At 41.2% G+C, this 23,551-nt stretch overlaps 2 protein-coding genes across 2 annotated transcripts in view; one reads left to right on the plus strand and one right to left on the minus strand.

Annotated features, from left to right (window-relative positions):
- Positions 1-23,551, plus strand: part of ARHGAP10 (Rho GTPase activating protein 10) — a 284,652-nt gene that overhangs the window by 74,258 nt on the left and 186,843 nt on the right. Inside the window, exon 4 of the mRNA XM_069493709.1 lies at positions 20,001-20,072. Coding sequence (XP_069349810.1) covers positions 20,001-20,072 — 72 coding nt within the window. The remainder of the gene's footprint in view (positions 1-20,000; positions 20,073-23,551) is intronic.
- LOC138398703 (eukaryotic peptide chain release factor subunit 1-like) lies at positions 13,611-15,839 on the minus strand. Its single transcript, XM_069493162.1, is given in 3 exon segments — positions 13,611-14,519; positions 14,521-14,555; positions 14,894-15,839. Coding segments are annotated over 3 exon segments (1,335 nt in total). The 5' UTR covers positions 15,762-15,839; the 3' UTR covers positions 13,611-14,087.

Below are 23,551 nucleotides of genomic sequence, written 5' to 3' on the forward strand. Positions count from 1 at the left end.
TCTTAAAAAGCTTACATTTCCTTCCTAGTGATATTCTGTAATTGAACAAAGATTTACAGTAGAATTTCTACTCGTTTATGACACATTATTCTCACTTCTTTTTCTTTTTTTTTTTTTTTTTCAGGCTTTAAAAAAATTACAAATTCTTTCTATGTTCTTGAGAATGAGCGCTACTTAGAATTATGTTAAAATGTGTTTGAGTGGGTTCAAATGTGGTAGAAATAAGAATACTGCACATGGGAGCTAAGATAGTTAACCCGTACCTGTTCTGTGCCAGGGTATAGACTGGCAGACAGAGGCTACCCAGAGAATGTGCTAGGTTGAGGTGGGTGGGCCTCTTGGCAAAGGAGCTGGGTTGTGCCTTCTCAAAACTGAGTGCGGAAGAGCTCTACAGCTCTACCAAGCGTAGGAGGACTACATTACTTCTGTGCCTTGACTTAAAACAAGAATCCAGTTAATCCGATGCTTTGCTTTCCAAGTCTTCCTTTTTATAGTAGTTTGGAAAGACTTAGAAATAATAATACTGGTCCTTGATAGCTAAGATAGTTAACCTTGACTGTATGCCCAGGGACTGTTCTAAGCTGTTTACCTAATGTTAAGTCATTTAATTCTCATGTCAACCCTGTGAGGTAGTTATTGCTCCCCATTTTACAGATGAGGACACTGAGGCACGTTACCTTGTCCAAGATCACGTGGTATGTAAAAGATAGAGCTGGTATGTGATAAGGAGCGGGCACCCTGAGCCCGTCTGCCTCCCTCACTGCAGCCGGCTTCATAGGACGTTACTGTCGTCTCCCGGGTGGTGCTTTCTGCTGGGTAGAGTCATAGTGAGGGCAGAAGTAGGAAGAGGACGCTGATTTTGATTTGGAAAGTGACAGAGACTTATGTCCTTTAAAGGCCCTAATATAATTTACAGTGTTCCCAGATTCTGAGCTAATTTGTACATATTGTAAATGACCATAGAGAGCATGTGAGGATACTCTGGTCCCGTGAAGTTTTTTTGGCGCATGCCGACAGATTCAGCCATTTCCATGTGATCCTGTAGTCACCGATTTTTCAGCTGTTTAGGAAAGACTGAATATGCTAGTGGATAAAAATAGTGCTGTGACATCACGTGAAGTGAGTGTGGGTGGGTGTGGATGGAGGTATGTGTTCTGAGTTTGTGTTAATACCAATTTTTTGTTCTTAACCCTCTTTACTGTTGGGATGTGAGGATATAGAGACAAAGTCCCTGCCTTCATGGAGGTTACATCATAGAAAGGGGTGGTGACATATATAAATATACTACATCACCAGGCAGTGATAAGTGCTGCAAAACAAAATAAAGAAGGATAAAGAGCCAGAAGTGGGGTGGAGTGTTACTGTGTCTGGAGGAAGAGAGTTCTGGGCAGACTGGTGCTGGACTGTAGCTTTGCAGAAACGCTGTGTGACCACTGTCTGTCTTGATACTCTATGCCTGTTTCAGGTTCCTTGAGATGAATTGATGAGGTCAAAACCCTGGAACGTGGGATCAGTGCCAGGCTGTGTGGTATAGATAGCATGGTTCACAGAGCTGTTGGTGGCTGACCTGCTGACTTAATCTTCAGCTGAGATAAGGTTGATAGGTTTCTGTCTTAGGCAGGAGGAGGGTGACAAGGTTAGGTTCCCAGTGCAGAGTAGAAGCGAGAATAGAATGGTGTCTATATAAGGCCGTGAACTTCAGAGCGGAGTGGCGCTGTGGGTTACAACCCATCTGTGGGGACAGAAGCACCTGCCGGATAGCAGGAAGCTATCCAAAGGCCGAGAGCAGTGGGGAGCAGCGACAATCAACCATAGAGTGAACAGGATACCTCCTTATGCTTTCTTCCTTCTCAGTTTGGAAAATTTCTAACGTATAAAAGTCGAGAGAAAAATACAATGAGCCTACATGTACTCAGCACCCAGCTTTGCAAACAATCTTGCTTCTCAATGCTCCTCCCTGCTCCCCCCATTATTTTTGACAGGAAGCTCAGTATCATATCATTTTATCCATAAATACCTCTCGTACGTACTTAAGAAATTTGCAGTGTGGTCCTGGAGGATACCTGGTAAAGGTTGATTAAAATATGCTGTGTGTGATAACAAAGGTATAGAGCGTAGCTAACATGGAGTGGGGAGTGCTGAGCCTGTGGCTGTCAGGAAAGACTTTATGGAAGACATAGTATGTGACCTGGGAGTTTGCAGGGTTGGAGACACCGCTGGATGGGCCTTTATATAGTTTAACCAGCTCATACCTCCTGAACATAGTCACAAGGAGATAAGGTCTTTAAGCAGCTAAAATGCATGCCACTGCCTTCTTAGAACCTTTAAAAACTCTTGTTTTATTTAAAATTATTATAAACCAGTAGGATGTGAAAAGCCACAGACTAAAAACGGAGTGCAAAATGACAGCTCTAAAACAGAGGTAGAAATATTCTAAAATTGGTTACAAAGATTTAAACAATCTTAGTGGTCGCTTAATCTTGAAAGGCAATTTAGTATTTTCTGAAGTCCTAAAATAATGGTGCAGCATAATAATTGGATATTCATAATTAAGACTGAGTCATTAAAGTGTTTATATAGATCTATGTTTCAGAAGGCAAAGACCAGTGCCAAATATTTAAAAAAGCTTTCCCTATCTTAAATATTAAATAGGACTTTGGGCTTTAGGGGATAAAGTCATCTATCTGGAAGCTCAGCAATCTGGAATAAGTTCTTCCTTGTTGGTTGTGAGCCACCAGGTATATTTGTTCACGTGCCTAATCTGTATACCTAGACAGACTATACTTAGTTCAACAAATACTGTGTGCCTACTGCATGCCAAGCACTGTGTCAAATGTTATAAAGAGAGTTCCTACCCTTGAGTAGTTAGCTGTCCATTGGAGGAGATGGCCAAAAGCATGTAATGTCAGCATGCTTTGTGGTAATAAAGGGATTTGAGGAATTCAGAGAAGGCATCTTGGAGAGGTGATTTCTAAGCTGAATTGAAGGATCAGAGTTAGCCAACTAAGGAAAGATGAATTGAAGCTCTGGTTTCCTCCTTCAGGGGAAAACGGGTTGAATTTAGAAAAGAGGGAAGGATATATTTGCATACCTCCCCCCCCCCCCCCCCCCCCCCCGCGCTGCCCAGCGTCCAGCTCTGTCACTGTTAAAACCAATTGTTAGAGAGGGAAGTAGAAAAATCGGCAAGTCCAAGAAAAAAAGTCAGCATTTCCCTCCACACGCAGAAGTCCAATTCTGTGAATGGATGTGCTGAGCACTTTCAAAAGTCAATATTGCCTTTTTCAGAACAATGTTTTCTAGTGAGTGGTTTTTTCCTGATAATGCTGCCAGCCTTAAGTGTGAAAGTGAGTAACTCAGGTGGGGGCTCGGGGTAGGGTGCAGTCAGTGGCCAGGATTGTGGCGCTCACTTGTGTGTGTGTTCTCCGAGGAAAGCGCTCCGTGGTGTGTTCCTGCCAGGATTCCGGAGCTGTTCTCTGTGGCATGGCAGGACATGTTGTCCTTATCTGAGGTGGGCAGCTGTCCAGGAATCTGAGGACTTTTAAAATAGTGCTGTACTGTTTATGATGTTCCTTTAAAAGCCCTTCATGTTGTATTTACTTCTCTATGTGTGTCCTTTTATCAGATCATTTAGGTTTTGTTCCTAACCTAAAAAGGATTGCTTGGTTTCTGAGGATTCGGGCAAATCAGGGCAATTGCCTGGGGCCCAGAGGTTCAGGAAAGCTGCAGGGAAGGGGGGTGGGGCAGGAGAGAGACGGTGGAGCTTGCCAGATGGTGCCCCAGAGGTGCCTGCTGCCAGGCAGATGTGAGTGGGTGTCTCTTCCACCAGCTGCATCTCGTTCTCCATTTGGGCAAGGTGGCCCTTGGCTTACACGGTCTCTTTAGGCTTTTGAGAACCTTTTCTCTTTTTTCCATGTTGTTTTTCTCTACCACAGACGTCACCCCTGTGAAAACACTGTGCCAGGGAACACGTGCTGGGTGACGCGCCCAGAGCTTTTGCCCCCATAGAGTAGGTGGTGAGCTTCTGAGTGCTGAAGCCTTTTGTTCATGGTTCAGATGGCTACAGCCGAGACCAAGTGCCGGCTCTGCTGCCCTCCTCTCTCATCATTCTTTCATTGTCTCAGCTCTCCTCCGTGACCTTTTGAATTTTTGACACTGATTTTTGTTGCAAACTATTATTTTTTTTTCAAAAGTGTTTCACAATATTGCTAACGTAATATATATTGGTTAAAATGAATTGAATCTGTTTTGCCTTTTGGGAGAAAATTTCGTGATACTCTTTCTTTAGTGTGCCCTAGGGCAGTTGTTCTCAAGGGTCCCTGGTTGGTCCAGCAGCGTCAGCATCATCTGGGAACATGCTAGAAATGCAGATTCTCAGGTCCAATGCCAGCGCTACTGAATCATAACCTCTGGGGTGGGTCAGTCTGTATTTTAATAAACTCTCCAGGTGATTCTGAAAGTGTGCTAAAATCAGAACCACTGGCCTAAGGTGCTAGTGAAATCTCGCCTGGCAATCCTGCCTTAGAGCTGCTAGATCTGTCTGAAAGTTAGATACACTGTAAATTGTTTTTTGGTGACTGTGTGCCTGCCAGAGGGTTAAAATAGTCTTTAAAAGCCTAAGCTTTTACCTGTCATTTCCATAGCATTTGAGATTGTTTATTTTAATGGAATAGGTTTCTGCTGTTAGGAATTTTAGTGTTACTTAATTTGTGCTTACTATTGCTTGTGAGTTCCTGTATAAGTACCTAAGGCATTAGATGATATTGGAAAGATGAAGCCTTTGGTTTTATTGACATGGCATATCAAACCTGTTTTAATCAGTACTTTTACAGGTAAAGTGGCATTTTTATATGGATTTCTGTTGGCAGGCACATGCAGAATGGGGGGGGAATGCATGTTGAACTTGTTCATGAAAATATTTCTCAATTTGGTTTAAAAGTTGTCAGTGACCTAATTCTAAGACTTTCCCTTGTTGGAACTGACCTATACAATTTGACAACATTGCCTTTTCCTATAATTCATCTTCTTTTTTCCTATAAGCCCATTATATTTCAGTCATACATGGATGTCACCGTAAAACCTGCTTTTCAGGAATGTGCTTTTTGAGAGGTTTTTACTGACCCAGAATCCTATAGAGATTACACTCAGGACTAAAATCAAAGTTTTAAAGTGAGTGAGGATTGTCTTGGGGAGTAGGCTGGGACTCCTTCCTGGACCCCTCTCCCTGGGAGGCCTCGCTCCGTGACTCAGTGTCCTTCCCGTGGGTGAGTCACCATCATCTGTGGCCTCCCAGCCTCGACATCATCAGATTCTACTTCCCCATTGAAACTGATATTTCCTGTATTTCACACCCTTGGGGCCCATTCTCTACTTCTGAGGAATCAGCTGGCTCCGGGCTCTTCTCCCTCCCCCACCCGTCCAGACACAAAACAAGGGACACAATGTAACAGGCCCATTCATTTAATTGTCTGATCCTGAGGAGTGATTCCATTATTGGGAATTTGTTTAGCAGAATCTACTGTTTCACAAGGAAAATATTATGGGATGAGCCAGGGTACCTAAGATCATTCTTTAGATCCTGTCATGAAAATACTCAATGGTATAACCTTGGCTCTTAAAGAACTGAGAGAGAACTTAGGGACACTTACATTTGACCACTTCATTAAAAAAGAAAAATGAGGAAATTGGAGCTCATTGAGATGGAGTGGCTTGATCCTACATCACTTAGTTGGTGACAGAGAGAAAATAGAATCTTTCTCTTATTTTCCGTTATCCTGTGTAGACATTATTATACCTTGCCTTATCTCTTTGTAATGCTTAATATTTTTCCCTCCACCTTTGAACGTGAGTGCAATGAAGATGTACCTTCTAATTGCTGTTCACCAGACAGCAGTCATGAAGAGACATGAATTTGGTTGTTACTTCTCCTGGCCCATCTGGACAGCTGCAGCCCCTCAATATTTCAGTCAATAAACCACATAAGGACCACTTAAGAAATAAGAACCTTGGTGGCTGTTTGAAAACCTTTCATTGAGACCTTCTAGTTAGGTCAAGGAAGTGCGGGTATCAGTATCTAAAGAGTGAATACCATCATCTTGGACGAAAATCCTGGGTATAGTGGTGGAGTGTCCCCTAAAGAAACAACATATTTTCAGTATTCTTGGTGGCACAGAGGGAAAAAAAACATGTGGGGACAACCAGATATTGGTGACAGAGATGAAAAGTGATTGAGAAGAGCTGGACTCTGGCGAAGTTTTAGAAATAGCTTAACAAATGTAGTTTGCTTGTTTTCTTTTTTATGTATGCACAAGAAAGTTACATGATAACTCTCAAAGAGCTTTTTCAATAAATGTGGAAGTGCTGTGTCAGAAGTTATTACATCAAGATTTAATTAGCACTTTTTTCTTGGTAGTATGTATGTAAAATAATGGAGTGTTTTTGAGAGGGTGGCATGTTAGAGTCAATGAAAACAGTGTTAAGTTGGCGGTGGGGATTGTTAGAGGTCCAAGGGAATAATAGCAGTGGCCGTGGTAGTTACTGGGAAAATGTGGACTGTGGAAGCTGCTGCAGCCACGAGACACCTCTCGGATGCGGGGAGGAGGAGCGTGATTGCCCGGCTGTCTACAGCTTCTTCCTCACACTAGTGTGAAGGCCGTGCCTCTCACATTCTGCCTGTCTCAGTCCATTTTTTGTTGCTTATAACAGAATACCTGAAACTGGGAAATTTATAAAGAAAAGGAATTTATTTCTTACGGTTATAGAGGCTGAAAAGTCGAAGGGTGAGAGGGTGCATCTGGTGAGAGCCTTCTTGCTGGTGGGGACTTTGCAGAACACTGAGGGTGGTGCAGAGCATCACCTGGTGAGGGGGCTGAGCGTGCTAGCTCAGGTCTCTCTTATCAAGCCACCAGTCCCACTCCTGTGATAATCCACTAATTAATTCATGAATGGGCGAATCCATTCAGGAGTGCAGAGCCCTTATGATCCAGTCCCCTTTTAAGGCCCCACTGCTCAAAACTGCCACATTGGGGGTTAACTTTCAACATGGGTTTTGGAGGGGGGACAAACATTCAAATCATAGCCCTGCCGCCCACCAGTGACTGAGCACAGCAGGGCCACTAAACCGGGCTCATTCTTGGGAGACACTGAGTCCTCGGGTGGGCAGGCTTGCTGAGCTTTCCCTACAACTGCATTGCATCCTAACACACATGCCCAGCCTGCCTGCCTTCCCTGCCTCCTTCCCCTGGGTCAGACCTGCATCACTGTCTGATAGATCTTCTCCAGCAGCCCTTGGATCCCTCCTCGTTTTCTCTCAGACATTTCCCTTAATAAATCACTTGTATTTCTAGTGACTTATTAGACATCTAGACACCTGTCTTGGTGTCTGCTTCTTAGAGGCCCCAGAGTAACACGAAAATAGACTGTTTTGAATAAGAGATAATGTGTACCGAGTACTTAGCTTTGTCCCTCATCATTTACTGTTATCACCATAAGCAGGAAATGTTGCACTTACGTAGAAATGCTATTCTTTAAATTATCTAAATTTATAGGAGAATCCCCATTCATTTATAAAACCAATATTTTTGAATGCCTGCTATGAGCTAGGCAGTGTTCTAGCACCTGAGGATGCAGTGAGGAATTAGGCCCTTGTCCGAGGTGTGGTGCTTGGCTGATGGCTACCTAGTGGAGAAGGAGTTATCAAAGGTCTTTCAGCCTCACAGCCCTGCTCTGTTCTCTTAGCCACTCCAGTAGGCCGTGCAACACAGAAGGGCTGGAGGTTGAGTCTTTTTGCCATTGGTTAAAGTCATTCTTTTCTGAACATTTCTTTCTCCCACCCTCCCTCTTGCTCTTTCTTATTTTCTTGAGTCAACAGTTTACCTTATTATGCGTGAGGTTGCATTTCTAGCTGAATAATACCAATCACTTCAGAAACTAAAATTTTCTCTCATTTAAGACTAAAAGACAACATTTCCAATTCTGTCTCATGATACTGTCTCATACTTCTGTGGGATTTTTATTCCCTCTCATGATGTTCTGCCCAAGTATTTATTTTGTTTAAAAAATAGACTCTAAGTCCTTATTGTCCCTCATGCACAGAGGGAAAAAAGATCAAGGTTAAATAGCTGCATATCCTTATTAGGCTAACTTATTCTTTATATACCCAATAGTTTTTGTTTTTAAGATTTCCATTTTTTTTCTAAGCATAATTAAAAACAAATCTTTAGTGGTAGAGTCGTTTGATTTCTCTTCATTTTTTTCTTTTTAAATTTTATTTTTTAGAGACAGGGTCTTTCTCTGTCACCCAGGTTGGAGTGCAGTGGTGTGATCATAGCTCACTGCAACCTTGAACTCCTCGGCTCAAGCAATGATCCTCCCACCTTGGCTTCCCAAAGCACTGGGATTACAGGTGTGAGCTACCATGCCTAGCCTGATTTAAATAATCTGAGTAAAATCGTCACTTTCTTCTTTCAGTATTAGCTTTTGGAGAGGGGATGGGCAAACCCTAACTAAGATATTTATTCATGGAAGGTATTAAGGGAATCTTAAACTTTGGTGATACATTGACCTAACTTTTTTGGGGAGGGGCCAGGTCGAAGGCAGATAGTCAGGGCATTTAAGTCAGAGACTAAAAGTTGTCAGAACTTCAGCTCCAATGCCCTTGTTTTATTATGTTTCAAGCTATTCAGAGTTCAGGATTGAAAGGTGATAAAAAAAAAAATTCTTACTGGGGACTTTTTTCCTTGGATTTTCTGAATGAAAGAAGTGTGGTAATTGAACTAGTGAATTTGCAATACATATTTTACAAATAATGGTTCCTAGGCTATTAAGTGAGACTGCTATGGTCTGAAAGAATCGGGCATTCAAGGAACCATTTCGTACTAATTGGCTCCTAGTTTTCAAGTTTAAATCCCGTAGAGTTAATTTACAGCACCTCTGCACCTATGTCTCAGTTAGAGCTTTGTGTATAGGTTCATTAAAATCTCACTAGTTCTTAGCTAGTGAGTTAGAGCTATTACCACCATAAAATTTAATTTATATTTCTTATTATATTTTCTACCAGGAGGATTAGATTAGCTTGAGCTGCACTTAAAAATAAAATATCATTCAGGGATTTGTTTGGAAATTAAAAATGGCTGCAAGTGTGATATCCCCTTTTTTACTTGTGTTAAGTAGGCAGGGATCAAGCAAGTATTATTCCATCTTCCTAGCTGAGAATATTCAGGTAACAAAAGGAAATTGTTTTTTTTTGTGGTCTAAAAATAGAGCTAGTTAAGGCAGAGCCCAAATGAGAACACGTTGGCCTCCCATTTTTCACTGCTGCAGGGCTCGCTTAGCAAGATTGATTGTGAAACATTTTCCTTTTTTTGTCAACATCAGAGTCTTTTGTCTCTCTTTTCTTTCAGCTATTAAAAAAAAAAGTGGGAGGACTTTATTGGCCATTTTAATCTTTCTATTAAAACTTGAGCCTAGATTGATGGTGGAAGGTATAGTACAGGGGGAGAGACTGGCTAGATGGAGAAAGAGGTACCAAAGGTTGAGTGTGTCAGTTTAATCGGGGAAAATCTTGTGTAGGCGTACTTAGAAGGATAGTGCAGAAAGCATTTTGACAAGATTGATTACAAGGTTCTGAAATTTAAAAAAATCTTAAGGCTGTATTAGTCTGGATTCTCAATTGCAAGCACTAGCTATTCTGTACAAAAAGGGAATTTATTAAACGATATTAGGTGTCTTGCAGTATCTTTAGAAGATTTTTGGGAACCAGGAATGATGCCCAGGCTGCACCACAGAACTGGCTGAAGACGCTGCTATTGCCATTGGTTGTGGACACCCTTGTACCAGCAACAACACTGCCCCTGGTGGCCATTGGTAGAACTGCTGCCTCTGGAAATAGGAGTGGTTGCTGCCACCTCACCAGAATCTCTGTTTTCCTCGTTCTTTTGAAATACTAGCTTTCAAATCAGAGTCTCTGGTGGGAGGGTCTGATTAATGGAATTCTGGCCATGTGCCATTACCTCACTGCAAGATGGCTGGGAAAGCTGGTGTCTGTCATTTTGGGTTTGTATAGTGGGAGGTGGGCTGGCCTCATTAGGTCGGAGAATTCCTCAAACTTAGGAAGGGATTTCAAGTGCTGGGTATCCCCAAAGGACAGATACCCACTACCTATAATATGTGTGTTTGGTTATAAGATAATATCATTTTCTCAGGAGAAAATTAAACACAATGTAATTTTTTTAAGACAACTTGAATGTGTATGCTTTTAGGTATGTGTATGTATTAATATGTTTGCTAATCAGATGTTTACTTTCATTGTGTAGTTGATTAAATACATGTCCATATTCTAAAATTAAATAATATACAAAATCAGCATATACTTTAGGAATCTTTTTCCCACTTATTTCATGAAAAAGTTATCCCAACTCTTGGCACTTTTGATATTAGTATGTTCGTCACAGACACATTATGAATTTTTTGGCACAGCTTTTAAGAGCATGGGTGGCCACATCTGTCTGAGTTCTTTGGTGTATATATAATAGCACCTTTAAAAATCTTTCTAATGGTTTCATTGGAAATTGTATCTCAAGCCACAAGTACCTATTAGTCCATTTGGACACTCTCGTTTTAAAAACGTATTCCTGAGATGTTTCTTCATGTTTTTCTTAATGTAACCACTGACTTTATTCCTTTTAAAGTGATCTTTAGAAAAATACTGAATACAAAATTTTGAGCTCGTCCTCAGAATGATAAGTAAATCTCTTACATTTCTTAGCTTCCTCATGTTTTTGTAACTCAGTCCCGTTTGTGATCTCTGAGGATCTGCAACTAGATGTCATTGGAGCTGTTTGAGGTTAAGATTCCTCAAAGTTCTTTTTTGATTAAAATAATAGAAAGTGCACTCCTTGAGAAGACTGTCCCTTGATTTCCGAGGGACCATTTTGGGAAAAATACTCCTTACGTTCGTATATATTAATATATATGAGATAATTCCTTGACACCCTTTCTCAAGGTTCTGCTTCAAGGAAAAAATAAGGATTATGTCTTTGCTGAGTGGTTTCTTTGCTGCTATTCTTGACGTTGGAATCGGAACGTAGAGTTTTCTCCTCAGTCTAATGAAATGGGAAGTATCTGGAAGGTCATGGGAGAAAATAGTGGGACTTGTCCTTTGCTTTCCAATTATGCATTCCTCTGGGGTCAAAAACACTTGGAATCCAGGCTTAAAATAATGTAGGGCTGTGGGGAACAGACATCGTTCCTTCTGATTCATTATACTCAGTCTGTCCTTGTTAGTGCTGAGTAAAGTAGAAGGACACGATTTATTACTAATACTCACTTATTCACTGTTTTGCCTAGACGGAGACTTGAAAAAATTGTTATTAAAGATACCATAGGATGTAGTTACACTTTTGTTGCCTTTTTACCGAGTATGGGTTTCCAGCCCTAAGTCCTATCTTAGGCCATCAGAACTTAGCCTTTGATCTCCTAGGTGGGGGGAAATTTATAGTTGCTGTTGTGGTTTCTACTCATAGAACAGTCTGATTTTCTGCTGGTCCGTTGTTACTTTTAACAGATTTCTTAGCTCTAGCTTGAACTGTAGAGGTAGATTAAGATAACATCCTAACTTACCTTTCCTTTTTAGACATTTAAGATCCTTACATCCAAATGTCTAACGAAAAGGGATTTCAGACTTGAACAGTTGTGGGAAGCATTTTAATCCCCCACACCGTTACATAATAATCTCGTTCTTTGACTTTGAATTGTGATGTTCTCATGGCTTCTGTAGTTTGCCACTGTAGCACGATGAGGCGACATGGAAATGTCGTTTGCACTTCTGCTTCTCCCAACTCATTTAGAATCCCAGAGTGATAGAGATAGATCAGGACCTCAGAGGTCTCCTAGGCCAGCGTTCTAGTGTAGGAGTGTGTGATAGAGTTTTCCTGGACATTGGTCATCTAGCCTCTGCTTGTTTAAGAGGAAGGAGCTAGAGGTCACTACCTCACCAGCCAGCCTGTTCCATTGTAGTTCTTATGAGTTCCTGTTGTTAGCAAACCTCAAACTAACAGCTTCTACCCATTAAACCTGGCTTTGCTCTCTTTAAGCAAATCAAAATGATTTTTTTCCTTCTCTAATGCAGTACCCATTTAAATATTTAAATACAGCTTTAATTGTCCCAATAAATCTTCTCTTCCTCCCCACTCCCATTAAACACTTCCGTTTTTTTCCCCCACCCCTTCCTCCTAAGCCGTTTTTTTTTTTTTTTTTTTTTTTTTTACCATTCTGGTCACATTCCTGCTTTACCCTGGTTAGAAACGTCTCTCTTAAAATGTGGTGACCATGCTATTGAGATAGGTTCTGATCTGATGGGATGCAGTTGAGTGTTTACCTGCTCTGCGCAATGTGTGTGACCTGTATATGTTCCTTATCTTAAGGCTGAATTTGTGGCTCCTTTGACACATGATGAACTTTCAGTTGACTAAAATTTTTAGGGGCTTTAAGCTCATTGTTAAATTTAAATAAACTGTTCTTAAGACAGCGTTTACACCTGAGCAATTGCCTGTCAGCATCCTGTAGATTGCTTATCCCAGGCAAATCCTGTGGCACCACTTTTGAGTCCCTCTTTTCAGCTTGAGAACTACTTGCACTGTGAGTCTCTTGGCCAACATTCCACCTTCCCTCCTGACTTCTGGTCAGTGGCAAATAAGGTAAATGTATATTTTTTAAAAATAAACGATAAGAGTCAGTAGAACATTTTATGCCATGATACTAAAGATGATTCTCTTAGGCAGGGTTTGGCAAACTCTAGACCATGGGCCAGGTCTACCTTGCCTCCTGTTCTTGTAAAGAAAGTTTTGTTGGAACAGACCTGCACCCATTTGTTCATGCACTGTTTATGGCTGCTTTTGTGCTACAATGGCAAAGTTGAGTAGTTGCAATGGAGGCTGCATGGCTGCAAAGCCGAATTAATAAATATCATTAATATCGATTAATTAATCCAGGCAATCTGGCCTTTTATGGGAAAAGTTGGGTGACTCCTGCTGTAAGGAAAGAGCAACTGATTAATGGACATATTTTATGTTCATGTAGCTGCCTTTTGCTTCTAAGCAAGGGTATCCAAAATCCTTTCCAAGGATTATTGGCAAAGGTATTTTGTGACTTCTTAGCTAGTTCAAGTATTTTATGGGAACAAATATGGTTATGTAATTTTATATGTGTGGTTATAAAATCACATTCTATATTTGCTCTCTTTCTTATCTGACTGATTTCTAATATGTTAGTGTTTGAAAGCTTTCTCAATATTTTATTTCCGCTGTCTCTCTGATACAGAGAAACTGTCATCACCATAAATTGCTTTTAGAGTTTTTAGGGGCAGTTGTAGCTTTGGTATTCATTTGTCTCTGGGGAAGAAGAATCATGTTTTGACATTAGAAAACATCAGTAACATTTACTACTAACAAATATTATATAGTATTTCTGTGAAATTATAAAAGGAACTGAGAGATTCCATGGAATCTCCAATCTATTTTGAGAAAAGGAAGAAAACAATTCTTTTTTTTTTTTTTTTTTTTTTTGGTTCCAACATTTCACCACATACATTTCTTCTTATGCAGTCTAAGCTGAGAATGCCATGTAAATGGGTCACTGCGAAATGCAGCAATTTAATTTTTCTCCAATCAAAATAAGAAACAAACCAGTATGATCTTACTTCTATTAACTTTTGGAGGTTTACAGCAGTTAAAGTATTTTTGCTTCTATGTATGAAGGTTAAAAAAATCTTTTTTTTTTTTTTTTTCATAAAATACAAGAGCAACCAATTTCACCATCGAGTAAAAGTAAAAACTGGGATTCTTTTTTAAATTAGTCCAAAGTGGCATTTAGGAACTTAGTTGTAGGCTGCTGCGCTGACACCATGACAAACCAATGTGTAGGGTTGGATCTGGTTTTGTTTCGGTTTTCTTTTCAATATCCAATGCTCATGGATTAAGTTCTGGAAATGTTCCAATTGTAAGGCAGGGATCTGTTTGGATTCCACCACGGGTATGCTCCTTGGGTTGGATGCTGGAGGGTGAGGCACATTTTGCCGGACCCATGTCGACTACCTAGTAGTCATCAAGGTCAAAAAATTCATCGTCTCCTCCTTGATATTCCATTCCCTGGAAATCTACTCGGTACCGCAAGATACCTCCAATTCCACCAAATCCTTTCACAAATTGGGATCCTTCTTGTGACTTATCTGTGACAATTTCCAACGTAGCTCCAAATTTTTTATAGTTGTTAGCAAACCATTCCAACAAGGGCATACTCTCAATAAGCTCATGTTCCTGTCCTGTCTCTTTGTCTGTGAAATGAGATTTATCCTTTTCTTGTTCTGGAGTTAGATAGAGAATTTTCTCCTCTTCTGTGCCTTGGCAATGAAGAACGAATCTCATTATATCCAGATTTTCATAGACTATTAGAATCTCTACAGCTCCCATTTCCAAAGCCTTTAGTGTATCTTCGACGCCAAAACAGTATTTGCCGGTGTCCTGGCTGTATTTCATCAAAGTATCGTCCTATTAATTTCTTCTCTTTTTTTTTTTTTTTTTTTTGAGACAGAGTCTCACTCTGTTGCCCAGGCTAGAGTGAGTGCCGTGGCGTCAGCCTAGCTCACAGCAACCTCAAACTCCTGAGCTCAAGCGATCCTCCTGTCTCAGCCTCCCGAGTAGCTGGGACTACAGGCATGCGCCACCATGCCCGGCTAATTTTTTTTTTTTTCTATATATATTTTTAGCTGTCCACATAATTTCTTTCTATTTTTAGTAGAGGTGGGGGTCTCGCTCTTGCTCAGGCTGGTCTCGAACTCCTGAGCTCAAACGATCCGCCCACCTCGGCCTCCCAGAGTGCTAGGATTACAGGCGTGAGCCACCGCGCCCGGCCAATTTCTTCTCTTGAATGAATTTCACGTTGGAGAGGACTTCAGTAGATAACTCAATAGCTTGGTTGAATCCATTTTCACCACCATAGGATATATCAACTAATTTTAAAACTTTTGATTGCAACCTCTGATCAAACATATCAGATTGACTTAGTTCAGTTTTGAAGTCGGCTGATCCAGCTAAAACGAGACCAGCCACATTCACTTTGTCCCCAGAAATAAACAGCTGCACAGCAGTCTCTGCTACTTTCCGAACATAGTTATGTCGCTTTTCCATTCTTAAACGGGCAAAACGCAAGGCTGACTGACCTCCTCTACCGTGTTTCTTTGGGAGATCCACAGTGAATTTGTGCAGGACTTCTCTTGTGTTTCCTTGGAGAGTGCCAAAAAGTGCACCACTACCATCTATGACAATGAATCCAAACTTGCTATCATCGGAAAGTAGTGCTGTAAGGGCCTCCATATGGAATTTGTTGTCACACAAATACAATGACGTATTAATTGGTTTGAAAGGTTCAAAGTCAATGTTGACTTTCTTTTCCTTTCCTTCTTCTGTTACAATTGTTCCACAGTAAACAACCAGACCATTTGGAGGTACTTTGTTATAAAGTTTGAGTCTCTGCTGTACAGATGTAATGGCTCCCAGGACTGAAAGGCGGTTTACTCGTGACTTAATGTTAGATGCAGTTCCAAACTCATCTGCTAACATTTTTGCCACTCGTGAAATCTGGTCTTTGGGAGGAATGATCAATGATATCATGCTGGTGCCATTGCCGCGGGCCGCCTCCAAGCTCTTAATAAGCTTTTTGATCTTCCAGATCTCCACGTTCCTGTCGGCAGCACTGGGGTCGTCCGCCATCTTCTCGCCTCCTCCTCCCTAAGGGCCCAGTCCTGGGCGGCAGCGGCTGCTCCTCCCCGGCGGCGGCTCCGCGGCGGCGGCGGCTCTCAGAAAACAATTCTTTATGCTCAACCAATGTTGCCTTATTGAAATGTTTAGTGGCTGCTTTATTCTTTTGTTCTTAAATAGAATTTTTTACATTGGGTTCAGAAGTTACAAAATTCGACTTTCCTAAAGAAGAAAACTTGTAATGAATTTTAAGCTTTTAAAAGTAGTTTTATTCAAAAACTTTTTAAATCAAAGAGTTGGAATTAGCATTATCTGTCGCAACCACATCTTCCTTGTTTTGGAAATTTGCTTATTGACCTGCAGGCAGTAAGGCAGAAACGCTTATGTTCCTTTCTTATACTGGTGTTAGCCCTTGGAGGTCAGGTGGATACTTCATCAAATTAATTCTCCAAATTAAGCACAAGTATCATGACCCCAAATCGTTCTTCTGTTATCTTTGTGGCCTGGGCCTTTTTGTGAAGGACAGTCAGTGTTCACCCCAGAGGATGGAGTATTGGCATTCTTATTTTAAAAGGCTTTCATATGTCCATGTTATTGATGCCTACTTCTAGCATTTTCTGAGCATTTCCCAGGTCCCATTCTGATGGGTAATAGAGATCAGCTGATGTTTCTAGCCTCCTTTTGTGATCCTCTCTGATGTCTTCATCTCCTTAGGGATGCTGAACTGTTTGTAGTCTATGCCCTAAAATTGCTGTTTTCTCCTCTCTACGTGGAGAGCCTTTCTTTCACTCTTATGCTTGGCCCAGAGAGCTTCCCCCTGTGAAGCTCAGCTCCATGTGATCTCAGGAAGTCTTCTCTTCCCAGGGGGCTCCCCGCTATGTTCCCCAATAGCTCTGTGCTGCTTGTCAGCACTTCACATACCACATCATGTTGTGCTGACATGTTTCCATCTCTTGGAAACACTCTCACCCGGGATGAACCCAGCTGCCCACCTTCTCCTTTCCTTGCTGGAGAAAATCCCACAGCAAGGCAGGAAAGTGTCTTTGTAAACTCTTGCTCACCTGTTCCCAAGGGCCTTCAGCCCTGCCCTGGAATGTTCATGTTTCTCTAGGGTGTGCTCTACCCTCTGTTTGTAATGATTCTTTGGTGCATTCTCTTCTCTATTCAGACCTCTTCCCATGCCCAAACTCTCTGTAAGTGACCTTGTCTTGTACTTCCTGGAAAAAATAACCATCTGGTAGCAACTCCCTCAGCTTTTTTTCATGAAGTCTGCAAATCCATTGGTATTGGCACTTGTTTTCTCCTTCCCTTCCTATGAGAAGGAGGGAAGGAGCTTTATTCCTGTGGCAGGCCACCCTCCGTGTGCGGCCAACCTCCCATCTCTTTCCACATGAGAGACTCTGAGCCATCTTTGCTGCATCTCTCACGTGGGCATTTAGTGGATGTGCTCTCATCTCTTATACACCAATCTTTCATCTTAAAAGAAAAAAAGAAACATGCCTTCACTTTACTGCGAGTTCCCTTTCAGCGGTCATCCTCTCTGCTGCCCTTCGTGGTCATCCTTCTGAAGAAGGGCTGTGCCCCCAGATGTTCTCACCTTTCAGTCACAGATCGACTCTAGCCCGGCTCTTTCTCTCACCTTTCCGTGGATGTTGCGGAGGTCTCATTCCTTCTCTAACGTCTCTGCAGCGCACATAGCTAACCCCTTCCTTCTTTCTTCCAGCCCCTGGAGCTTCTCCCCAGTCCCACTGCTGTCTCTTCCTCCTGATCTTCTGTTGTCTGATCTAGGTGCTTGATCTGGGACATTTTCTTTCTTTTTTGTTCTACCACATCGTACCTGTCTGCTTTCATGACTTCAAACCCCATCTACTAGCTGATGACTGTGAAATTTCTCTCTCTGATCTAGATTTCTAGGCTGTGTACCTAATGTTTCTGACAGCCTGTTTTACTGAGATCTTGGGGGGTCTCAGCATCTCAGATTTAACTTGAGCCCTTAGTGCGTGATGTTAGCTGCTTTTCCTCGAGAATGTCTTGTTTCAACAAATAGTATTCTTATCTATCCAGTTGTTCATGCCAGAAATCTTGGAGTGATCCTGGAAATCTCTATCCTTTTCTACATTTGGTCCATCACCCATTATTTTGATTCCGTCTGCAAACATCTCTCAAATCCGTTCACTTCATTGTTCCTCATGCTGCAGCCGTCCTGGCCTCTTGACGTTTCCTGGAATGCTTAAACTCCTTTTCACCTTCATCCTTTCCTCCACTGGTGTCAGGCTGGAAACAGTTTCCCTTGCTCTTTGCACTGTGGATTCCTTCTCATCTTTCAGGTCTTAGCTTTAATGTCGCGACTTTGGTGAGCACGTTTCTCCTTATGCCTCTTCTAATCAATTCCTCACCACACCCTCTTTTTTCCCCATTGGAAGGAATTACTAGAATTTGCAATTATACATTTTTCCTTAGGTGTCTGTGTATCCAGACTATGTTTTCCCTACTGAACAGTAATTTCCACCAGGGAAGGGGTCTGTGTTTGTTTTGCTTGTGTTTGTCCCCATGACCTTATATTGGATGCTCAGCAAATACTTGTTTTGTGAACTATGCAGTTTACTCATGGCTACTTGGAGTGGAGAAGTGGTCCATTTGGTACTCGTATTGCAGTAGTGTATGGCGATTAAGCCTGGGCTCAGACTTACGTGATTTTGATTCCCTGCTCCTGCCTTCTGTGAACTTGAGCAGTACTGGCCTCTGTGATCCCAGCATGTAATGCTAGGCTGACTTCTTTCTCGAGCGTGCCATCCTTCACGGAAGACTTATTAATGTGGCTTTGTTCAGGAACACGAGTAGGCCAGATCTAGATATGGAACCTTAGGAAGTGACACAGGTACTCATATAAAATGTGCCTTAAATTAATTTGTGAGACATTACGTATAAATTGGATCACCATGAACATGTATGGCAGAACTTCTTGTATCTGCTTTCCCAAGGGGAACTTGGAGCATTCTGTATTACTTGGGTGGTCAGAATTCCTGTCGTGGGGGGCTTTGTCCCCGCTCTGTTCTTTAGGATGTAGGACTTTCTGGTTTGCCATTATTATAGATGACATGGTCTAACATGTAGAGAGAATAAAATGAACATATTTTGAAAATGGATCCCTTTCCCCTGGCCAGTTGCTGCTCTTAATTCATTGTTTTAGATCTCTGTGGCTTGAGCTCTTTCACACCCAAGTAACATATTATCCAGGTGGGAGTGGGTGTAACCCAGGGTCCAGCCTGGGGCAGAAAGTTCACACTCTGTGCATCTTGAATGTGCTACCTGCGTTGAGTGTTCCCTACCTACAGTAAGAACAGTCTCTTTAGGAGAAACCTCACAGTGAAACACTGCTAAGGAGCCTTTGGTTAAATGAAGAATCATTTCCTATTCCAAGTCACTTATTTCTGTAATTTTAAGCTTAGATTTTTTGGGGGCGCCTTCATAGAGAGATAGCACATTCTTGAATAGTATTTTGCGATTTTCTTTTCTCTTTTGGATATTTCTATTCTTCTGGAAAATAGAGGGTAAGAAGCCACTACTCACCAACATACTGTTGTTAAGTATGTTCTCCTTGGGTGACAATTCCCTTTTATTTGCATTTTTAGCATTTTGTGGCTTAACATGAAAAGCCCCAAACCAGTGTCAGAAATGAACGTGGCTGTGGTTGGAGTTTGTGCGTGGCTCCTCTCGTCCGCCCTCCCTTGTGTAATGTTTGCCTGTAAGCCCCAGTGTTTGCTGTGACTTTTTCATGATCCTCCAGTGGTTGTACTCTGCTGATACACCTTTAATCCTCATGAGGAATTCTCAATAATGAAGAGCAGACTGCTTGCATTTGAACAAGTAGCCACAATCCTAGCTCTTTACATAATGTAGTCTGATTACCAATAAAGGAATGTAATTGAATTTTAAATCGCTGAGGAGGGGGAGGAAAAAACAATCTCAAACAGAAGTGTTCTGTTAATGAATGTGATAGACCCCTTTGTTGGGTGTGGGGGCTGCGTTGCACATTTCCCTGGCCGTCTGCCCCACCTCCTCTTCCCTGAAAATATTTATGGAGTTCTAGTGCTTTAATAAGTTGAGAAGGGATTGGCAGGGTGAGATAAAGCAGTTAAATGTGTTGTTCATTTTATTTCTGGGTGGAGTGGAAGAGGGAAATGAAATACTAATTTTTTCCTTTTTGGAAAGCTAACACTGTGCTCTTTTGTTATCACTCTTGTTCTCTAGGCATTAAGTGTAACTGAAACCCTGATTAAACCCTTGGAAAAATTCAGAAAAGAGCAACTTGGAGCCGTAAAGGTTTGTGTCTAATTTGAGTATTCTTGTAAACAGAAAACGTGAATGCCTCTGTTGCTTCATTGTACATTATACTCACATTTGGCAGCTTTGAAGGAGATGCTGGAGCAAACCATCTGTTGTTTTGTGTTTTAAATATGCTTTTTCCCCTTTAGGGGATATGGGATTAAAAACAAAACAAAAACACCTGGACAGGGTAGTAAAACCTCTAGTAATCTTCTTTGGCTACACCTTTCCATACAGAGTTTTAAAAATATCTCTAACCAAACAACACATTTACTCTGAATAGAAGGATCTTATCACTGCAGGCAGTGCGGTTATTTCCGTGCACACCTCAGTTTTATGGGGGAGTGCGGCATTATGTGATAGTGCTTAAGATTAGAGGTGCTGCTACTGCACGATGCCAGTGAAACTAGGAAGAGAATATTAAGTTACTGGGATGTAATTTCTTTCCATTTAACAAAAATGTATTGAGCTTCTACTATGTGCCAGTATTGTTACAGTATTGTGTATAGTACTATGCTGGTTATTCAAAGATGAGTGAATCGTGGGTTTCTGCACTCAGGGGTCTGGGGTTTAGCCACGATTTCCAGGAATAATGCAGTGCTTTTGCCACAGGGAGCCTAGGATATATTTAGCAACTCCTAAAGTTTGCCGTCAGAGCTTTGAAATTATCCCAGAGAAATAATTTCCACCAATGTTGCTTGAATTTTGAGTATGTACTTGAGGGAGAAAAAGTAACATTTGCATGATGTTGACCATTTTTGGCTTGGCCCAAGGAGAAGAGAATAACATCAATTTTAAGTAGGGAGGAGAGTTTTTATATTTGTATCTTTTTTTCTTTTCCCCTCCACATGGCTGGGGGTTGTGAAATTTTTTCTTTATCTTCCTAAAAGAAACTATTCAAATCTCTTGGTACAAATAAACATTACAGCCTCAATAGCTGTGACTACACAGATGAACTCAAAGAATTCTGGCTTTTTGGTTGCTGTTTACGGGATTATTTCTCCTTTAAGTGATTTGTTAAAATAGTAAACCTTTCTTTTTGGTGTAATATTATACTTTAAAATTGTTCATGAAGGGCTCTGAATTGAGGTTCAGGCCTTAGGGACAGTGGGAGGTCGGTGGAGCACCAGCCGGACCCCTTCTTCCTTTGATTGTTCGCTGAGCTGCAAGCAGCTGGAACCTCTGGCCATGCAGCAGGGGTTGGAGGTCAGGTCTCTCCTCCGTGACTTTGAGCAAGTAATTGGCTTTGGTTTCTTATCTGTAAAATGAAGGACTTGGGGATCTGACTACTCTCTTTTGTAGTTTTATGATTCTCTTTTCTCTGATTATGTCTCCTTAAGCCGTTTTAAAGTTTGAACATACTGGTTCTGTCTCTTTTAACATTTCATTGGCAGGTACTGCATGTAAACAATATCCATTTCTTATTTTTCTTATTTGAATTGGATGGTGGGAGTATGTGTGAAGATTATATTATGGAAATGAAAAGTGAGTGTGAGTTAATACGCATATTTTCTTTTTATTTGCCATCCACCCTACTGGGTTTTATAAATTTCTGACCTCAAATCTTCTATTGACTCCTTTTTCCTCACCCCAGACTTTGCCAGCTTCTGATGTTGTACTTGTTCAGAGGATATTGTGCAAAGCAACTTGCAAAATAAATTGTCCTTCTAGAAGGAGAAATGACTTCAGTAGTTTAGTCTATGCTTTGAGCTATTGAGTGATCAAATTCTATTCTGAAGTTCCATTTCTTTATCCCTCTTTGTTCTGGCTTCACGTTCAGGAAGGGTTCATCCCTCAGTCCTGTTCAGCACAGCATGTGTGTCAGCTGTCATACCTAGAGATGTTACCTGTGAGGAGCCGATCGTTGTGGGTCGTAGGGAGAAGCCCTTTTTCACTGGCAGTTTTCATGTATCATCATAAACAATCGAGAGAGGTGATTATGTTACATAATGATACATAAACACTGGAATCTTCCATTAGATTGTCAAATCTTTAAGAGAGAAGATTCTCCTTCATTTATTTTCTACCAGCCTCCACCCTGCCATACTGTGTAAGGTATAAATAGATAACCTATTCCACCGATAATTCTAGAAGAACCAGAAAGGGTTTTAATTTGGGTATTTGTTTACTTTCTACATCTGCGCTTCCTAAATACTCATTCATAGTTGGACAAGCACACAATCTTGTTTCCTTTGGTTAATCTTAGATACTTCGAAAAGACCTTTATTGTCTTAGGTTGAAGAGGTTTTTTTAAGAAAACAACATAAAACAGTTTTCATGTGGTGATGAAAAAATGTCTTTAAAAGTTGACCACATCAGAATTTTTAGATGTCACGGTCAACATTTTAATCTTCTCTTTCCTCTTCTCCTTTTCCCCATCTGGTACTGTCGTACCATCTGCCTTGCACCGAAGCTCTTTCAGTTCCCTGTACTCTTGCTTTCTCTGTTTTCCGAAGGCCTGATTACATGTTTAACTGTGGTTTAAAGGAACCTAAGCCGCTAGGTGGTTTTGTAAATCGGATTTTTAAAAAAGCCCCCAGGAATTTTTTTCTTCTGTTTGGCTTCTGTTTGGGTATGTTCTCCTTGAGTCATACCTGTTTGCTTTGGGCTTATATCTCCACTTTGGAGGTTCTGCTGCATTTTCTCTCACGCTGGCTGGGCTCTAATCTGTGTTGAGGAAGCCCATTTGCTGTAGCAGGACACAGCTTGTTCCCTGAAGCATCACATCTAGTGACCGTTCAGATTCCTTCAAGGCCTAGCACAGTCCTTACCTCCTTGTGAAGCTCTCGAACGTCCCCTGAGGAGCTTGGCGTTCATGATCAAGTGTCCCAGAGTACTTTCTTGGTTCGCCATCACTCATCAGAAGTAGATTTAGCTCCAGGAAACTAACACAGGTACCAAACAATACAAGAGCCAAGTAGATTGAGTAAAAACTCTGAGATACCAGAACACGGTAAGAGTTACAGTGGGAGAATTTAAAGTTGCTCTTTCAGACAGTTGACCAATCAAGTAGTGAAAATGTGAGTTCGGGCAAGCAGCAGCAAGCAAATGCAAGTGGATGCAGTTAGCTGTATTGACAACAGAGTCTGCCCAAACGCCACCTTGGAAGGAGCCCGTTCTAATGCTACCCAATAGAATAAAAAAGTTTAAGCAGCAGGTTAACAAATGCTCATTTTATAGTTCATGCCTTATCACCTAAGCCCATTACCAGACCTTCACCCCAAATTGCTTTCAAAGACCATGTCTAATGAACACATTTTTAATAAACACTGACTTCCCAAGATTCCGTAAGTGACTGCAAAATATGGGCAAAAAAACAAACCTGTCTGAATAATTTCTCAAATTATGTTTCGTAAAGCAGAAATAATGTTGATTCAATTACATTTTTTTCCACTTAGTAAGAAAACACTTATTAGTGCCTATTATATGGCATAGTGTGAGAGGTCTTCGGATGTAACTGTGAACTAAAATACCAG

Source organism: Eulemur rufifrons, chromosome 18 (genome assembly GCF_041146395.1).
Source record: "Eulemur rufifrons isolate Redbay chromosome 18, OSU_ERuf_1, whole genome shotgun sequence".
NCBI lineage: Eukaryota > Metazoa > Chordata > Mammalia > Primates > Lemuridae > Eulemur > Eulemur rufifrons.